This window comes from Schistocerca americana, chromosome 1 (genome assembly GCF_021461395.2).
Source record: "Schistocerca americana isolate TAMUIC-IGC-003095 chromosome 1, iqSchAmer2.1, whole genome shotgun sequence".
NCBI classification, from domain to species: Eukaryota; Metazoa; Arthropoda; class Insecta; order Orthoptera; family Acrididae; genus Schistocerca; species Schistocerca americana.
The window spans coordinates 933762969-933781789 of NC_060119.1; the positions used below are offsets into that span (position 1 = coordinate 933762969).

The 18821-nt window shown below is 37.8% G+C and overlaps 1 protein-coding gene across 1 annotated transcript in view; it reads right to left on the minus strand.

Moving 5' to 3' along the window:
- Positions 1 to 18821, minus strand: part of LOC124615424 (pre-piRNA 3'-exonuclease trimmer-like) — a 203156-nt gene that overhangs the window by 71600 nt on the left and 112735 nt on the right. The window contains exon 10 of the mRNA XM_047143303.1: positions 8546 to 8634. Within this exon, the coding sequence (XP_046999259.1) occupies positions 8546 to 8634 (89 nt within the window). The remainder of the gene's footprint in view (positions 1 to 8545; positions 8635 to 18821) is intronic.

Consider the following 18821-nt stretch of genomic DNA (forward strand, 5'->3'; position numbering starts at 1 on the left):
TTGCATGGTGCATTAGCACACGTCACTAGAAAGGTTGGCACCCTATCTTTGCTGTAACGTAATTCAATTTTCACAAAACTAATTAACTTATGAGATAACAGACACTGAAAGTCCAGACTGTCACAATTTTCAGTTACAGATTTCGTTTCCTTGCCTGTGATATCCCAACTTTTGCTACTGATTTTTGTTGCCCTAAATTTTATGCACAAGTTGACATACAGTTGAAATACACTAATTCGATACCTTCAGGACCTTGATGGTGCCAGACTGCCGAAAAAGCTGGCTTACCAATCATCTAAAATCAGCAGTTTATGGAGTGTGAGAGAAGGTAAACAATGGGCAGCTGGCCATTGATTGTTTATCACACATTCTCTGCTTCAATTAAAGTGATAAAAATGTATAATACTGCATAAAACAACATTTTAGAGAACAAATAAAAAAAACCTTGATTGCATACATCATGTAATGCAATTTTAAGCTTTTATATTAAAGTCCAGGGCAGTACAGTATTATACCGTCATACAGTACTGTTGTCGGTTTTTTTTTTTAGTATAGTACACAACTTTTAAACAACAGCATCATTTCTGATTGGAAGAGCGAAATCTGTTTTTATTTGTAGGCTTTTTGCCTGAGTTTTCACCAAGACTTAAGAAGAGTAGAAGTCTTAACTTTATTCCACACCAAAGCAGTTCCCAAAATAGCATCTTTAACGTTTGTTTTGTTTCTTGAAAATCCGCTACTGAACAGCCTGAACAGGTAACTTCTTGAAGAAAAGAAGCTCTTGTAAAAACATCTCAATGAACTTAACATCTCCACCTACTTGCACTGAGGTAGCTGCTGCTGTTGATCTATTTATAAATTTGCTGAAAGCAACAAATTGTGCAACACTGCAGAGCTTGTAAATTTGTGTACTATGCTTAATGAGTCTTTAAAAAAAGCAACATCCTCCTTAATCTTATTTCTCTTCTCAGCATTCTCAATCTGATTAATGATGTCGAGCTTTTCTTTTAGCATAACATGTTTGCGTTTCACTTCAATTTGTTTTTAGAGGTGCTTGGTTGATAAAACATTTCCACAGTAACACGCAACACTAATCATGATTACACTTTAAAACAACACTTTTTTTTTTTTGGTGTAGGCAACTGGTGCATGACAGGAGTTGTCTGACAGGTGAGTGTACTGTTGGCACTACATGAATGAAAATTGCTGACCAGTTCCAAGCACAAACGATTTCTGGTGAATACTTCCGAAATTTTCAGAACATATAAAGTGAAGAACGATTATTGAATGTGCCAGACTGTCAGATGCCAGGGCTTTTACTGTACTTCATTAATTTATTAAGCCACTAATTAAGATTTTGCATAATTTTTCATAATATAAAATAATTTTCAAGGTGGCAACCATATTCCAAAAAAGGGTATTCCCACACAGATGAATAAGATGGTTCTATGTACTTTTATAACTTTTTACTAAGTCTCAACACATTTTTATAAACCACCTTACAATTTGAGCATATAGTCCATTTGGATTGGTAAAATGTAACTGAAACATTCTTCAAATGACTATGTAGTTTCCTAAATCAACAAATCTCTTTATGCCCGTCTTTAGATAATTAAACCCCACCCAAAATCTTCAATCTCGGATGCACTAGCAACTACGCAGCATACATGTTATTAATAATAAATGCAACGTTCCTGTGAAAATCCATGCCTAGCCTTGATATTACTAACATCTCTCTATCAAAAAATGAACATGGAAGTCTGAGCTCAGTAATCATTCAGGCCACACAATGTATTATGCTCTTATAATAGTGTTCACTACCAGTAATCATTCACACAACATCATGTACTGAGTCAGTAAAGTAAAGACCATGACTGTCTATCAAAGGTGTAACATCTCGTGTCAAGACAGAGACAGTCCATTGCTTCGTAAATTCTGAATTGACACTGTGAAGCTTTCATTAAGTGAAGTTCCATTAATCTGATAGTATGAACATTCTTCCTAAGCACACTTCTACTTGCGTTTTCATCCCACCTCTCACTATGAGGACTGAGCTTAAGTGTTCTTTTGTCACTGAAACTGTCTTGTTCTAAGAATGGAGTGGGCAGAAATTGGCATTTCACTAACTCTGTAATCAGAGCGATGTACAACCAAACTGGCCATTGCAACACTTGCTGTGGAGAGAGAGCACTTTAAAAGCATAAACTCTGTAGTGTCCATCAGCTGAACAACCACTGAGAACTGTTTTCAGCTGTATCAAATATACGAAGAATTTCGATGCTGCCACAAGCCAGATGGACACACCAGGTAGGAAAACACTCCAAAGTAAAATGATATGACATCTGTTCTGAGACAGACCTTCAGTTTGACATTCACTGCCGTAAGTGGAAAAAAACCTGAAGCAGCTATACATATTTCAACATATACGTCTGCCCTGCCATTATCTAAGGTCTTTAATCAAGCCAAATTTTGTTTCCAAGTTGATGTATTTCTGGTGGTGAGATAACCTGTTCACAATACACATTTCTACATTGCTTTAAGCCATTGCCTACATCAGGCAGTATACATGGACGGAGGGGGCGCGGGGGGAGGGGGGGGGGGGGGGGGGAATCCCCGTTAAAAGTACATTTCCTCCCGGGTGGGGGGACACTTTTTCTGTGTTAGGCGAGAGTATACCTTTCCTCGGAACTTATCAGTCTTTTGAATGGTTATGGTTTTATACACCGGCGTAAATTACCCAGTACTTTAGAAAACAAAACTCAGAGAACAAAACACATTTTGGGAAGGTGTCTGACGTGCAGCAACATGTACACTGCATATTTTCAAATTACGAAAGTATAAATTCGAATTCCACCAAATGCCGCATGTTACTTTCCGAAGCATTGAAATCATGACTGCGATGTGCTTTTGTAAGCCAGTCATAGCTCACGTCACGTGATCTCACCAGCCAACGACAGCACATATTCATAACATAGGACACGTTATGTAGTCAGCCAATAGTAACATCACTGTCAAGTAACGCGAACACACAAATAGGAAAACTTAATGTTTTAAATTAATATACGTAGTGTTGCTACAAGAAAAGAAAAGCTTTCGCATATAATGTTGCCCCTTTTTGCACTTGTTACACTTTACCATGCATCACACAATTGAGCCAGTAACATGTTTAAGAAGGACATAAATGTCAGATCTTCTTAGCTCGAAATTATTCTAAATCAACGTACTCAAAGAGTTGATTTTTAATGAGAGTCAAAAGCTCTGTGATTTAAAGAAATTCATCGTACATTCTCGCTCATAGTTTGTCTTGCATAAAAAGAAATTTACTTTGGAAGTAACCCTTTTCAAACTACCATTAGCAATATTTTCCGCGACCTGTTAGAAATAGGTTCGTCTCAGCAGTTGCCAGAGAGCTCCAGATAAAAAGTGTCTTACATAATGTCATAAAAGAAACAATACATGAGAGGGTACTCAAAGAGCACGGGAATTTCATGAACCATACTAAAATGCATAATTCAGCTTAAAGTGCACATTCCTCTGTCCAGATTCCGATGTAAATTTTCTTGGAGTACTAGTACTGTATTATCTCACGTTTGGTTCTTTAGTATGGCATAATGCTATATGTTCTAGAAGATGAAAACACGCACCTGAAATGCAGTGAACAGTTGAAACTAGCCAATAGTGTGGAATTAAACACTCTGTTTCAAATACATTGGCAATAAATTGACTGGTTCAGTGGAAAAGATTAATAAAAGCCAAATTTCTTTAGCAAATTGACAGAAATAACTTCATTGTTCTGCAATGCAATCAATGCTCAACTGTCAGAAAGGGGAAATACAATAAAATCTGCAACTAATAACATATTTTGGCCTTCCGTAATTTATGTGAATGTATTTTAATTCACTTGATAGCTCCCGGTCACAGAAATCCGTTTTCTTTTCATTTGATGTGAGATCAATAAATGAAAAGGAAACAGCAAAATCACTAAACATAAACACAGGTCACGTGAGACTACCCACCACCCCATTACAACTTAAGACTGCTCTGTTGATCTGCCCAGATCTACAATATTTCTGAACCGTGCAATACTAGATAGTGCAGGAACAGGAACAGGAACAGGAACTGGAACTGGAACTGGAACTGAAATAAAAGCATTGTTCCAATGTCCGTATATTCTGGAGACCATTGGATTCCAAAACGGTAAGTCAGCTGCACAACAGCCACCAGCATTTTCTAGAAACACTGTTCAGGAACTGAAAAATGACTGCAGGAATTTGACTTAGATGCTAAATACAACAGGTGAGATGACACAATGTGTTTGGCAAATGTGAACTTTTACTTGGATGGCACAAGCACAGCAAGTTCGAGGACACACAAGAAAATCTTGATAGCTAGAACAAATTCCAGGGTGAACCGAAAAAAACATTTGGCGACAGGCAGCAGCAAATCCAAAGCAAGACACTACAGGTTTGACACCATTGTTTCTGCTGCACCGTTGTGAGGCCAATGTGATAATGGATACAATATTCCCATTTCAACCAGTTGATACTCAGAATGAATACACGAAATATCTCATCACCAGGACTGAAGAAGCAAGATAGCTGGCTCACATATGACGAGGACACCCACATGAAGACCTAGAGTGATGTAACAGCAACACCAGCCTGTGACGTACAGTCCAGGAAGACTCAGTGTGGATTTTTATGCCTGTTTGGAAAGTAGGAATATTGAAAAACTACTAAAATGCTACTTTTGGCCATATTGTATCCTTTGTTTGCTCGTCGGACATCACAAATGAACTTGAGGATTATGGTCCTTCACCAAAAAGGCAAAAGCACAGAGACTGTGTCCATTTCTTCTGTACGAAGCCCTATTACAGTCTTGAGGCACATATCAACGATGGGAGCTTCTCATTCATGAGTGATTTTGCTCAATGATAGTGGAATTTTGACATGAGGGGCAACATTCAATGTTCATCATAGCAAAATGGATGTGATAACATGATCAGTATGTGATGGTTTGTCAGTGCTACCATACAGAGGATCAGTGACAAGACTTAAGATCCAGGAATCTGTAGCCAGCTCCAATGAGACTTTCTGAAACAGTTGGTCATAGAATGTGTATATTATGCAACAAATTTAATAATCCCATTTCAATTTAATAATTTTCCAATAATGATTTATGTTCATTGACATAAAAAAGATTTTCCATTCTCTACTGCACCTTTTTAGGGGCTGACTTTATTTTAATTATCCAAAGTAACCTATGTTTCTCCTCAGATTTCAAGCCATCTCTCTATTAAATTTTACCAAAATCAGTTCAGAGGTTTAATCTTGAAAACATAACAGACCCAGTTACTTTCACACTTATTATATTACATTATGGAAGTGTGGATTAAAAAAAATGTGTGTTAAATCTTATGGGACTTAGAAGTATGGATTAAAGATGTAGGACATATCAAGACAGCATCGCTTCTTGAAAAAAAGTAATGTAAATCAACTTTTCGATATGTAACTACAATGGAACCGCCATACGTGCTCAATGGAACCGCCATACGTGCTCATACAATTGTAATTACTATTATCTCTGTATTGTAGTACATACGAAAAAGATTTCTTTGTTTCATGCTCTTGTCTCCTTCTTTGTCTGGGTGGCTCTGATGTCCTATCTAATGATCACATATAGATCACGGTCTGTACATAAGTATTTCAATCATAAGTAGTGCCATGATAATTTTTTTTAAATATATGTGCAAATAGCTCAGTAGTATGTGTGTTTGTTAGTAGCAAAAGTACCTTCTCTGACCCATAATTATCATTTGCGTAATAATTAAATGTTGCCCTGGCCATTTTGTGTAAGTCCATTGTTGCAGCGATGCCATTGGTGTTAAAAATGGTAAAACTATTTCAATAATCATTTAATTGCAAAAATTATTAAAGAAAATAATCTAAATATATGCAGAACGGCGTCTTGTAATATTTTTTATTTCTTTTTGTAGGCCAGAGGAACAGTTTTATTAAAAACAATTATTTCAATCATATATGCTGTCATTGCACATAGGCAGCTATACTGGAGCATCAAGCCTCACAAAGAAAAATAAATAATTAATTGAGTATAACATTTAATTTGCTTATTGCGTACCATTAAAGAAAGTTTTTTTTTTTTTTTTAATCCATCGTGAGTAAGACAGATGTCTTCATGTTGGAATACGTATGGTGTTTCTGGCGATAGCACCCTGAGAAAATTTACCCGTGGCCTTTAACGAACATAAAAGAGATTTTTTAACAGAACATTTCATTCTAAATTTAACAGAATATTTTATTTCATTCGCTTTTTCAAAAAGTTACACACTATCAACCAATAAAAGCATTTTCATAAATGTGATCAAGTTGAAAAGTTTAACAGTAAGTACAACAGCTTTATCAAAGCATAAATATTCTTTCCTTATTCATGTCATATTCTAGAAATCAATAAATATTGTACTACACACTTTTTTAAATAAGTCCTTCCACACCTAATTTCATCAAAATCTGTTCAGCAGTTTTGTCGTGCAAAGGTGACAGACAGAGTAATTTTTGCATTTATAATATTAGTATAGATTTAGTAGTTATCATTTCTGGAAGGTTCTTGATCTTTCTTACGGTTGTAACGTTTGTATGTACTGGAATATTTCATGTTAAGTTGGTGTTGGCACATGACAGCAAAGTATTTAGTGCCCGTACCAAAATGTTATGAGACTAGTGTGGTTAAAGCATGTAAAATGATTAGAACTACAAGGAAAAACATAAATAATGCCCTAAGTAACACACACACACACACACACACACACACACACACACACACACAGAGAGAGAGAGAGAGAGAGAGAGAGAGAGAGAGAGGAGCGTGCACATGTGCATTCAGTGCTAAGTGTTTACTCCACTGACGACACTGATTTCTGATTTGGACTTGATTGCAGTTACAACATGGAAATATTTTGCATTCCCGCAGAAGACAATCATCTCACAAATGAAGCAGCACCTGACCTGTAATACATTCCAGCTGTCAACTGCATGTTAAAGCAGTGATCTTAGTGTTGACATCAAAAAGCTGACAATTTGACAGTCATGGAATATCTTTGTACATTACTTTCCGACTCACATTTGTATTTGGTTTAATATGTTGTGCGACAGTTATCTTACCTGATTAAGAACATTTACCATTATAGCTTCTTTAAAACAATTTAAAAGATATTCTCAGTTTATAGAGATATTTTCGGGAGTATAAATCAATAGATTATGGAGGACCAAGTTACAAATGTGTTTTTAAGAATGAAAATTCTAATGTTAAGAGATGGAATTAAACTCCAGGAAGGGCTGTTCAAAATAAAAGGTACAAAACGATGCTGTGGGTATGATTTGAAGTCTTTATCTGAAAGTGATCACCACACACCTGAGCACAACTATCCCACTTGTTTCATAATCTGAAGTATTCCCTGTTCCCAGAATTCCAGTGGCTGTGACAGGAGCCAGTCCTCCATCTTTGAGATGTTTTCTTAGTGGGCCAAACACATGCAAGTCACAGGGTGACATGTCCGGGCTGTAGGGCAGATGCTCAAGCTGCTCCCACCTGAACTTGGCCATTAAATTTGTGTGACCTCAGAGACATGTGGACACACATTATCATGAAGCAGAATCATTTACTCTATGAGCAGCCCAGACTGTTTGCTCTTGATGGACTTGCATAAGCTATGGAGTGTCTCACAGCACAAGTCATCGATAATGGTTTTTCTGTGCTTGAGGAATTTGTTGAATATCGAACCTCGGATGTCAGGAAAGACCATGAGCATCACCTTGCCTGCCAACGGCACAGGTTTTCACTTTTTAGGGCGAGATGACAATACTACACACGTATCTCTAGATGTCTCACTATGTTATCCATAGAATAATTTCAAAAGAACTCCCCTATCCAAGAAGTACAAATAGTTTACAGTCATTAAACATTAATTCTTTAGGTCAGGGGTTCCCAGATTTTTCCTCTGACGGAACACTGTGAGAATCTTGGTACTTCGATAAAACACCTTCATTCTTTTGAAGGTTAATAAAATTTTTAAAAATGAGGAAAACTTGTTTTATTCAGTGATTATTACAATTCTGAATCATAATTAATAACATAGTAACCATAATAAAATTTAAAAAGTATTTAGCATCATGAAAATGTTGAAACAAAGAGTGTCATGTTATTAACAGTTTTTCATGGAGCAGTTATTCACTTCCTACTTAAGACAACTTGGGAAACCCTGCTCTGTGTGAAGCTTTCAGTTATATGTTTTCTTGTACAAATTCCTACTGCATCGATTGAGTGCAATTGGCATATTCTTTAGACATTCATAATATTGCCCTCTCACAACTTAATACTAGGGTAAATAAAAGTCATAACAATATATAATTATTCACTTGATTAGCAGAATAAAAATCTAAAGCCTCATGAACTTAACTGCTACACCATATAACCAATTGTGTGCACACAGACATACACACACATGCATGAATTTGTTATATAAAGTTACCTTCTGGAGTTTCCAATTGCCACGAGAGCAGAATTCTTGGAATACAGAGTAACATCAACAGCATCATATTGAGAAAAGAGAAGATAAACCTGAAACAAGGCACAAGAATCATACAGCTGCTACCACATGATTACTGGCTGCAATGACAACAAATACAACAGATTCACCCAAAGTTAAATGAGAAATCTAAGAATATGCTACAACTCCCAACAATCATTCCCGTAGTGATTAAAAACATAATAATATACTAATTACAGAACACAAATGGAATGTGATGAAATTTTAACGTGTAGTGCAATAGGAAGTATCCTCCACCATGCATCTAACAGTGGTTTGCAGAGTATTAATGTTGATCAGATGCCTCCCCAAGCCTGTGGAGCATAATGAGGAGGATATCTATCTCAAGGAACAAGGAGATTCATGGGATTTCAAAAATGCAGAAAGTTGCAACATCCACTGTAAATTTTAAGAGGTTGTGGTAGTGTTGGTCAAAGATCTAACAATGGATCAATTTCAAGATGTACAACAAGAATATGAGGGAATACAAGAGAGCAATAAAAGGAGGAGGAAAAGGGAAAAAATAAGAACAAGAAGATAGGTACCGTGGGACAGAAAGAAGCAATAGTAGAGGCACAATCCATATCGCTTCAGGCGGTGTATGTGTGTGTGTGTGTGTGTGTGTGTGTGTGTGTGTGTGTGGGGGGGGGGGGGGGGGTGTTACCTTCACAGTCTCGGATATTATTGAATTTAGCATATGTTAAAGTTTTAAAGTTCAGTTGTAAGTAAGAAACACGTATTTTTTTGTGTTCTCCATAAAAATCCCTGCCCCAAGGTACAAGCCTCCAAAGAAGACACAGCGAACACCATTTTGAAGATGCGAATTTCAGAATTTTTTTTAAAATGCTGTATCTCTGTAACGTTCTAGATATTTTGTTAGAGGTTTTTTTTTTTTTTTTTTTTTTTTTTTTTTTTTTTTTTTTTTTTTTAAAAAAAAGATAATTGCTTTATGATTACAATGGTATCCTCCACTTGGGCATATCTTTCAAAGTTCTTTTACTGTCAAATTTTGAATTTCTTTTTTTTAATATTTTACAGAATTTTTTAAATGCCAATTCAGAAAAGTCAGATTTTTTCTGTTGATTAGTGGCATGTAGTACTATATTGTATGTAAAGGAGAGCTTTCACTTTTAAGTTGAGCAGGTTTTATTTTAAAAAATCTTTTTTTTAACTTTAAAGGGTAATGTATGTGTTCACTGAAGTTGTTTCTTACTAATTTCTTAGTTACAATGTTTATTTCTATTGTCTTTGTTGCAGTTATTTCTTATCACTTCCTTTGTTGCAGACATTTCTTACATTTTGTGTAGTTTCTTCTCAGTTTATTTGTCGTGGTTGTTCATTGCATGTTTCTGTACTGCAGTTGTTCAGGGCTAATTTGTTTACTGAAGACGCTTCTAAGAAATCTGAGACCATCCAGTGAGTTCTGTGTTTTCATAAGAATTTTTCCAGTTGACACAGTTGCAGTGCAGTGTGTTTTGTGAAAAGGACTGTTTGAAATGTCTTCTGACTGGGGTCACAGGAGAGTGAAGTGTGCTGACTATTTGCATATCCATAAAGAGTGATATATAAAGCAAACAAAAAAACAGACTTGTTTCAAGTTGGGAATGTGTGTTCTCATTTGAAGAAGCATCCCATGGTACGGATGACACAGATTTTGCATCAACAGAGTAAGAATTTAATATCCTGAATCAGTCAACAACAGAGGTAGGTGTTAGTCCTGTTAAGGAAGTGTTGTCAGTGAAGTCAAGTCATAAGCTCTAAGCATGAAGAAAGCACAGAGAAATTACTAAAGCTATGGATGATAATATACAGCAAAACTGATCACACTCTGCAAAGTAGAAATTCCATCTTCAGAAGAAAATGAACCAAAGCACTCTTGCACCTATTGCCAGGAATTTTTCACAAATATCAATTCAGCTGTTGAATATTGTGCTTACTACATTGCATTATTCCAGGGACATTTTCAAAGAAAACAATTTTGAACCATGTTCCATCAGTATCAAAGTACATAGTAGACAAACCAAGAAATGTGAGGTCTGTAAAAGGAGTCTTTGGAAGACCAGATCCCTATTATAGTCACTCTGTAGAAGCAGCTCAAGTTAAAATAGTGTAGTCATTTTATTTGGAAGATAAATGGGACTGTTCTCGCCAGAGTGCCAACAAATAACAGCTGAAGATCATAAAGTGGCATGACTTGCAGTATTAAAGAAACTTTTGCAATTTATAAAAGCAACTTTATAACTTCACATATTGGAAGATCAATATTTCATGCACTGTGGCCCAAGTGGGTAGTTCCACACCCACCTAGAGATCTCAGTTTATGTGTGTACTGCACAAATTTTGAACTTTGGGTGGTAACTTTGAAGACCTTACTGGAGCATGTAACATTGACACCTTGGTTGGGTGTGTGAAGTCAGTAGTCTGTGATGTAAAGCGAGAGACTTGGTTCTTTCAAGAATGTGGTAACTGCCTTGGAAAGGAAGGACTATCTTTACACAAACTTGACCTGGAAGGTGTAGCAGATAACTCTGCAGAAATTACATATGCGACATGGGAGGAAAATAAACTAATTAAGAAAACTGTTGCCTTTGGCAGTTTCACTGATGAACCTGGAAAATGGTCAGTGAAAGCAGTAACATACCAGCATCTGAAGAAATTGCAGCAACACATTGCAGAAATGAAAGGTTGTGTACAGGCTGAAGAACTAGGTTTGGTGCTTCACTGTGATTTTGCTGAGAACTGGTCCGTAATCCTCCCACAAGAAGTACAAGGGTATCATTGGAGTAACGGCCAGGTTTCAATTTTTACAGGAGTGACATATTTTCAAAACAAGACCAAATATTGCAGTTATAAGCGATGACACAGGACATGACTCAGCACATGCTTCGTTAGCAATGCACAAAATTCTTCAACTGCAAACAGGGATAGAGAAGATCATCATTATTTCTGATGGTGCTCCTAGTCTCTTTGAATCGAGTAAGTCCCTTGTGCCAACTGACTGGGTATACAGTGTTACTGGTCACGGAAAGGGGCCTTGTGACGGTGTAGTAGGCCTGCTGAAGCACCACACTATAAAACATAATCTTTCCAGACCAAATACAACTGCGATTCAGAATGCTGAGGATTTTACAAGAGTCATGAAATCTTACACATCCACAGCTCTCATTCTTTTTTCAAAAGAGGAAATCAAAGAATTCCAGCAGAAAAAGAAGAATGGTCCAAACAAACAACTCCTGTTAAAGGAATTCAGAAAACACATTTTTGGTCTCGAAGTGATGGGCAAACTCATATTGCAAGCACTTTAAAGAGCAAGAAAGAAGAAATTTCGTTGGTTCGGCCAACACCTCAGAAACAACAGGATAATATAAAGATTCACAACCTGAGAAGGGGGATGTTTGTGGTGTCTCTGTATGACTGTGACTGGTGAATTGCAGAGATTATAGACACCAGTTATGCATTAAATGAAATTGTAGTGAACTTTATGCTACTGTAGTGCCTCAAGAATTTCGGTGTAAATTCTAGAGACACTCAGCTTTCCACCGTATCAAACACCTGATATTTTAAGTATGAGGGTGAGAGAGTGGAGATGTGTCTACCTCGCCACCTGTTTCTGTGTGTGCAGGATGGACGTATGTCGGGAGATTATGGCAATAGTGATGGTGGATCGGTGAGGGCAAGTTGCCTTGCTCGTCACAGAAATTACACACACAGCACTAGGAGCAAGTGCACCTTACTCTGTGACGGTGCTATGTCAATCATTATTGTGAACAGGTGAATTGAGAAAAAGAAAAGGCACTTACTTTTACTTACTTACTGCCTCTCTAGAGTTGGGGGTGGTGGGCTTGCGAGAACCTTGAGAGGTTTTTGGAAGTGTATTTATTGTAAAAGCAAGTAAGAGTTTCTGATGGACCGCGAGTCATTGGGCTTACGAAATGTAATTCATTTATGTGAAAACTGTTATGTGGTGTTCTCTTTGTGGAAGTGAAATATGGCAGGATTGATTAAAAGTATCTTGAGTGTACACAATCACTTTAAGAGTAGAGAAAATGCCTCCAAACAGCATCATATCTTCGGAGAAGACGTTGGGCAGATCGTCGCAACCGACTATCCTGAAAATAAGATCGACAAAGCACCTCCAAGTAAGTCCAATGATGAAGGGGACGTGTGAGTCGGGCCCACCCACACCACACTGCTTCCTCTAGTCACTAGAAACTGCCAGAACATGGCAACTGATGTGATCAGGGCTTGAAAAGGAGGAATTTTTTTAAGTAAATTGAGACAAGAAGATATTGAGCGTTGCCATAACAACCAGTGGTAACAAGACCGAGGAACTGTTTCGAGTAATTGCATGGTATCCAATAAACCAAAGGAAGAAAGTTGCGAATGCAACACAATACAAGACGGGAAAAAGTAATAATGCCAAGAGAACGGGGAGAAGATCTCAACTTTTTGACTAAGGAGTTTTTGGTGTGAGGAGGAAGTATTTCTCACCCATGCATATCGTGCCTATGCGAGGCAGTAACCAACTGATGTCGACACAGTAACTAGCCAATGATGTCTCCATCTACATCTACATCTATACTCCGCAAGCCACCTGACAGTGTGTGGCGGAGGGTACCTTGAGTACCTCTATCGGTTCTCCCTTCTGTTCCACTCTCCTATTGTTCGTGGAAAGAACGATTGTCGGTATGCCTCCGTGTGGGCTCTAATCTCTCTGATTTTATCCTCATGGTCTCTTCGCGAGATATACGTATGAGGGAGCAATATACTGCTTGACTCTTCGGTGAAGGTATGTCCTCGAAACTTCAACAAAAGCCCGTACCGAGCTACTGAGCGTCTCTCCTGCAGAGTCTTCCACTGGAGTTTATCTATCATCTCCGTAACACTTTCGCGATTACTAAATGATCCTGTAACGAAGCATGCTGCTCTCCATTAGATCTTCTCTATCTCTTCTATCAACCCTATCTGGTACGGATCCCACACCGCTGAGCGGTATTCAAGCAGCGGGCAAACAAGCGTACTGTAACCTACTTCCTTTCTTTACGGATTGCATTTTCTTAGGATTCTTCCAATGAATCTCAAGTCCAGCATCTGCTTTACCAACGATCAACTTTATATGATCATTCCATTTTAAATCACTCCTAATGCATACTCCCAGATACTTTATGACATTAACTGCTTCCAGTTGCTGACCTGCTATATTGTAGCTAAATGATAAGGGATCTTTCTTTCTATGTATTCGCAGCACATTACACTTGTCTATATTGAGATTCAATTGCCATTCCCTGCACCATGCGTCAATTCGCTGCAGATCCTCCTGCATTTCAGTAAAATTTTCCATTGTTACAACCTCTCGATATACCACAGCATCATCCGCAAAAATCCTCAGTGAACTTCCGATGTCATCCACAAGGTCATTTATGTATATTGTGAATAGCAAGGGTCCTACGACACTCCCCCGCGGCACACCTGAAATCACTCTTACTTCGGAAGACTTCTCTCCATTGAGAACGACATGCTGCATTCTGTTATCTAGGAACTCTTCAATCCAATCACACAATTGGTCTGATAGTTCATATGCTCTTACTTTGTGCATTAAATGACTGTGGGGAACTGTATCGAACACCTTGCGGAAGTCAAGAAACACGGCATCTACCTGTGAACCCGTGTCTATGGCCCTCCGAGTCTCGTGTCGATGCAGTAACCAGCTGCTGACGCCGGCACAGTAACGCGCCACCATTGCTGACTGCAATGGCTGCCGTTCACCGTTGCTGACTTCGCGTCTGCTCTTCGACGCTGCAACCAACGTTCAACGCTGCGGTACCTGTGCTATTCACCGGTGCCGATTCTACACTTGCTCACCAATGCAGCCTAAAGCTTTATGCTGGGTGAGCGAAAAACAATAACTTTTGGTAAAGTTGAGGAGACGATTGCATGATAAACTGTTATTATGGTTACTGTATTCAGGGGTGAACTTTCTTTAGATGATCACTACGTCCAAGATCCATAAAATTATAGATCAACAAACTTCAGATTCAGCCATGGCAATGACTGTAACAAAGGAAATGCCAGACTGGACTGAGGTAGCAAATTTAATTAAAGCACTAAGCCCTAAATTAGATAACCAGAGACAAGAACAGAGAGCAGATTCAACTTCTTTAAGACAATAATAAATGTTCAAAATGCATCGTTAAGACAGGAACTGAGTGTTTCCTTAAGAAAGGAATTGGATGAATGATATTTTAAGTGAAAAGTTAGGAGCACAGAGTGTAACTTCAACTGCTCAAATTGCCTCTTTGAGAAATGAAATACGTACTAGTTTAAGTGAAAAGTTAGAAACGCAGGGTGAAGCTTTAGATTCTAAGTTTGATGTATCAAATGATAAAGTGGAGAATTTGCTATTAGATTTGAAGGGTGAATTACATAATTCATTTACTGGCCAGATGAATCAAATGTTTACTGAACATAACCCAAGACAGGATGCGCAACTTCAAGATTAAACTAAAAAATTAGAATTTGACATTGAAGATAGATGTAATAATGTAGAAAAGGCACTTGTTGAAAAATTAAGATCATTTCAAAGTATATGCAATGTTACCTTCGATGTGGTAAATCAGAGGTTGCACACCCTGAAGGATAGTATTGAGAAACAAGATAAGCTAATTCCTTTTGTACAAACGCAAACTGCAGGTATCAACACATGAGTTGATATCGTGGAAAGGGATTTTAAGGAGAAACTAGCAACATAAGACACCATAAATATAAGCGGTTTGGAGGAACAGGTAGAGGAGATGATAGACAGAAAAGTTGCTGTGAGGGTAACCTCCAACAACTTGTCTACAATTCTCTCTTATGTACTCAATGACACTAAGAAAAATGTCGATGAGTTATGGAAAGAATTCAAACTTGTCCAGGACAGATTAGAACATAGAATAACTTCACTTAATGCCATGCTTCCTAGTAAAATAGTAATTGTTTTGTTGTGGGGAGACTTTCACACAAAATTTAATGAGAAGTATTGGTCTGTAGGCATTCGAGTGAGGTTAATGTCAGATCCATGGGATCCGGGCGGGGTCACATCTGTTCCCCAGGAACGATAATATTCTGTGTTAATGGGCGAAGTGACATCCATCGGTTCTTGAGTTGTTTTCGGTGTTACTTTCATATTAGTTTTCCTGCACCAAATTCCACACAAATCTTCAATTAGTCTGTAATCTACTCATAGCCTCTTAAACTATCCTATCATGTTAATATTTAAGCTTGTGACTAATTTAAAAGAATCACGAATAAACAGTGACCTCTAAACATAAAATGGAACAAACAGAATAATAATTTACTGAAAAATTAGTATGATTGTACTAGGTAAGCAAAACGATATCAAGATGACATGGACCGAACACAGTATTTTATGTGGGTATAAAAGATAATATGAAATGACTAACTAGATGACTAGTTTATACAATAGTGTATGATTTTCTAATTTTATAGAATATTTCATACCTTTTGATGAGATGTGATGTAGACGGGGAGGGTTTATATAGATTTTGAAAGGGGTGGGTAGTGTAGGGACAAACATGACTAACACAAAAAAAACACACACACACACACACACACACATACACACACCTTTCATACGACCCTCGCAGACAAGTGTAACTGATTCTTCATCATTTCCGTTCCATAGGAGTTGCTAAGGTCTTTCTTTGGGGACTTGCAAAGGTGAAGGTGAGAATGTCCATTCTGCAGGAGACGTTTAACATCATACCTCCTCCAGCTTCTCACTCTAGTACCAGCGAAGTAGGGATCCAGGGGAAGGAGGGTGGGAAGGGGTTTCCTGTCTTTGGGGCTATCTTCTTTTTCTCCTTCGATCTTAGCAACCATCTCTATTTTTTCCTTTCTTATTTTTCATCTGAGTACCGGTCTATCTTTCCCTCTTTCCCTCTTTCCATATGCTTATACTTCTATCACTAAAGTCCTTCTCATTCTCCGTGGTTTCCTATAACCTTCAACTTATTTCAAATAAGTAGGCCGAAGAATCTGGCTGCACGAACACACACTGACATACACACAAAACTGCACTTTAACACAAACATGAAAATTATGGTCTAGAAACCTAAAGCGATATCAGAAATGCCAAGGGATGTAGGGGAATATAGATATATGTACATCTGAATCCATGCACATATTACATTGTTGATATGTGACTGTTCTGCATCGTTATTTTTGTTGCTCTAAAATATATTTACATGTGCCGTGCTAGTCCTTGGAGAAAAGTTGGTAAATACAGGTAGACATAGCATCTACCATGTGTGTACATGATATCTGTTTATATAGTAATAGTGAGGAATGAAAGAGGACTCTAGGGTATAAGATGAAGTATTAGAAAGTTGAATATGAGTGTAAAGCAGATTGGTAATTTTGCCAGAGAGTATTTAAGAATAGTATACATAAAGATGTATGCTCAGGCAATGAACCGGGAGGCCTACTCAGGAAGGAGAAGGAGGGTGCACCCAGCATTTATTGGATGAGAAAGGCAGACAGGCAGACCCAAGAGAGGCTGACCTATACTGTGCGGACAGAAGGGAACCGACCTGTACCCTAGATTAGTTAGTTAAAAGGGGCGTACCTACCAAACCGGAAGGAGAAAGGGTACTCCTAGGATCAACCCATGTAAGATATAAGTACTGTTCCTAAAGGGAGAAAAGGCAGTATTGTGACAGAAGTCACACGTTTAAAGGGATGAGTCTGGTAAGTTTGAATTCTATGCATAAATAGCCTCATTAATTTTCAGGTTTACAAATGTCCAAGAAGGTAACACTTTTATTCTACCCACAGTTCCTCCAGATTCCAATAAGTAATGATTAAGTACATACTTAGAAAAAGTAGTACAGGAAGTAAGAACAAAGCAGCAGAATATTCATGAGTTATGTGCACCTGGAATTTACGATTGGAAGAGGAACAGAGATAACTCCAACATGGATAGACAGGCTCACAGTTTGTAACTGTGGTAAAATATGCCGGTACTGTTAAAATATAAAGAATTATTATCCTGAGTAATTGTACATAATGAATATCTATAAAATATCACGTATTCGAGCTAAGGGGAGGGATATGTAGTGCCTCAAGAATTTAGGTGTAAATACACCATATCGAACACCCGATATTTTAAGTACGAGGGTTAGAGAGTGGAGACGTGTCTACCACGCCACCAGTTTCTGTGTATGCAGGATGGACATGTATCGGGAGAATACGGCAATAGTGATGGTCGATCAGCGCGGGCAAATGGTTGCCTCGATCGTCACAGAAGTTAAATGCCCAGCACTAGGAGCAAGTGCGGACAGTGCTACATCAGTCATTACTGTGAACAGTCAAATTGTGTAAAAGAAAAGAAAGGGCACTTACTTTTACTTACTTACTGATTCTCTAGAGTTGCAGTTGGTGGACTTTCGAGAACCTTGAGAGGTTTTTGGAAGTGTATTTATTGTAAAAGTATGTAATAGTTTCTCACGGACTGTGATTGATTTATGTGGAAATTGTTACATGGTGTTCTGTTTGTGGAAGTGAAATATAGTGGGATTGATTTAAAAGTATCTTGAGCGTACGCAATCATTTTAAGAGCAGAGAAAATTCCTCCAAACAGCATCATATCTTCAGAGAAGAAGTTGGGCAGATTGTCGCAGCAGACTATCCTGAAAAGTAGATCAGCAAAGCACATCCAGGTAAGTCAAATGATGAAGGGCATCTGTAAGTCTTGCACACCAGCACCTCAATGCTTCTTCTAGTCGCCGGAAACCACCAGACTACCACATGGAACAGCCTCGGGCTATAGGTTTCAGCTGAAGGACAGCAACAATGCAATCAGTGCTCACTTCCTGTTCACAATGTTTTTTAAATTTCAAGTGCTCCATTTCCTACTGGTTCAACAGCAAGGCATTACTCTATATCAAAGGAAAATACTGAAGCAGTGGAACACATTTGTAGTTCATTGACTGGCTAATTTCAGTATAAAATAGATTGCACAGAAGTTGTATAAATTGAAAACTTTAAGTCTCTGGACCTTTCACTTAGATTTGTGAACCATTTAAAGTGCTTGAAAAATGAGTCTCTTACTCATCTTTCAAAACTAAAATTATGTTAAATAAGTCTAGGTTTTGATTTTTATGTGCCTCTTATATGATGATGTCGTAAGAAAACAGGTTTTATGTATGACAAAAAATTG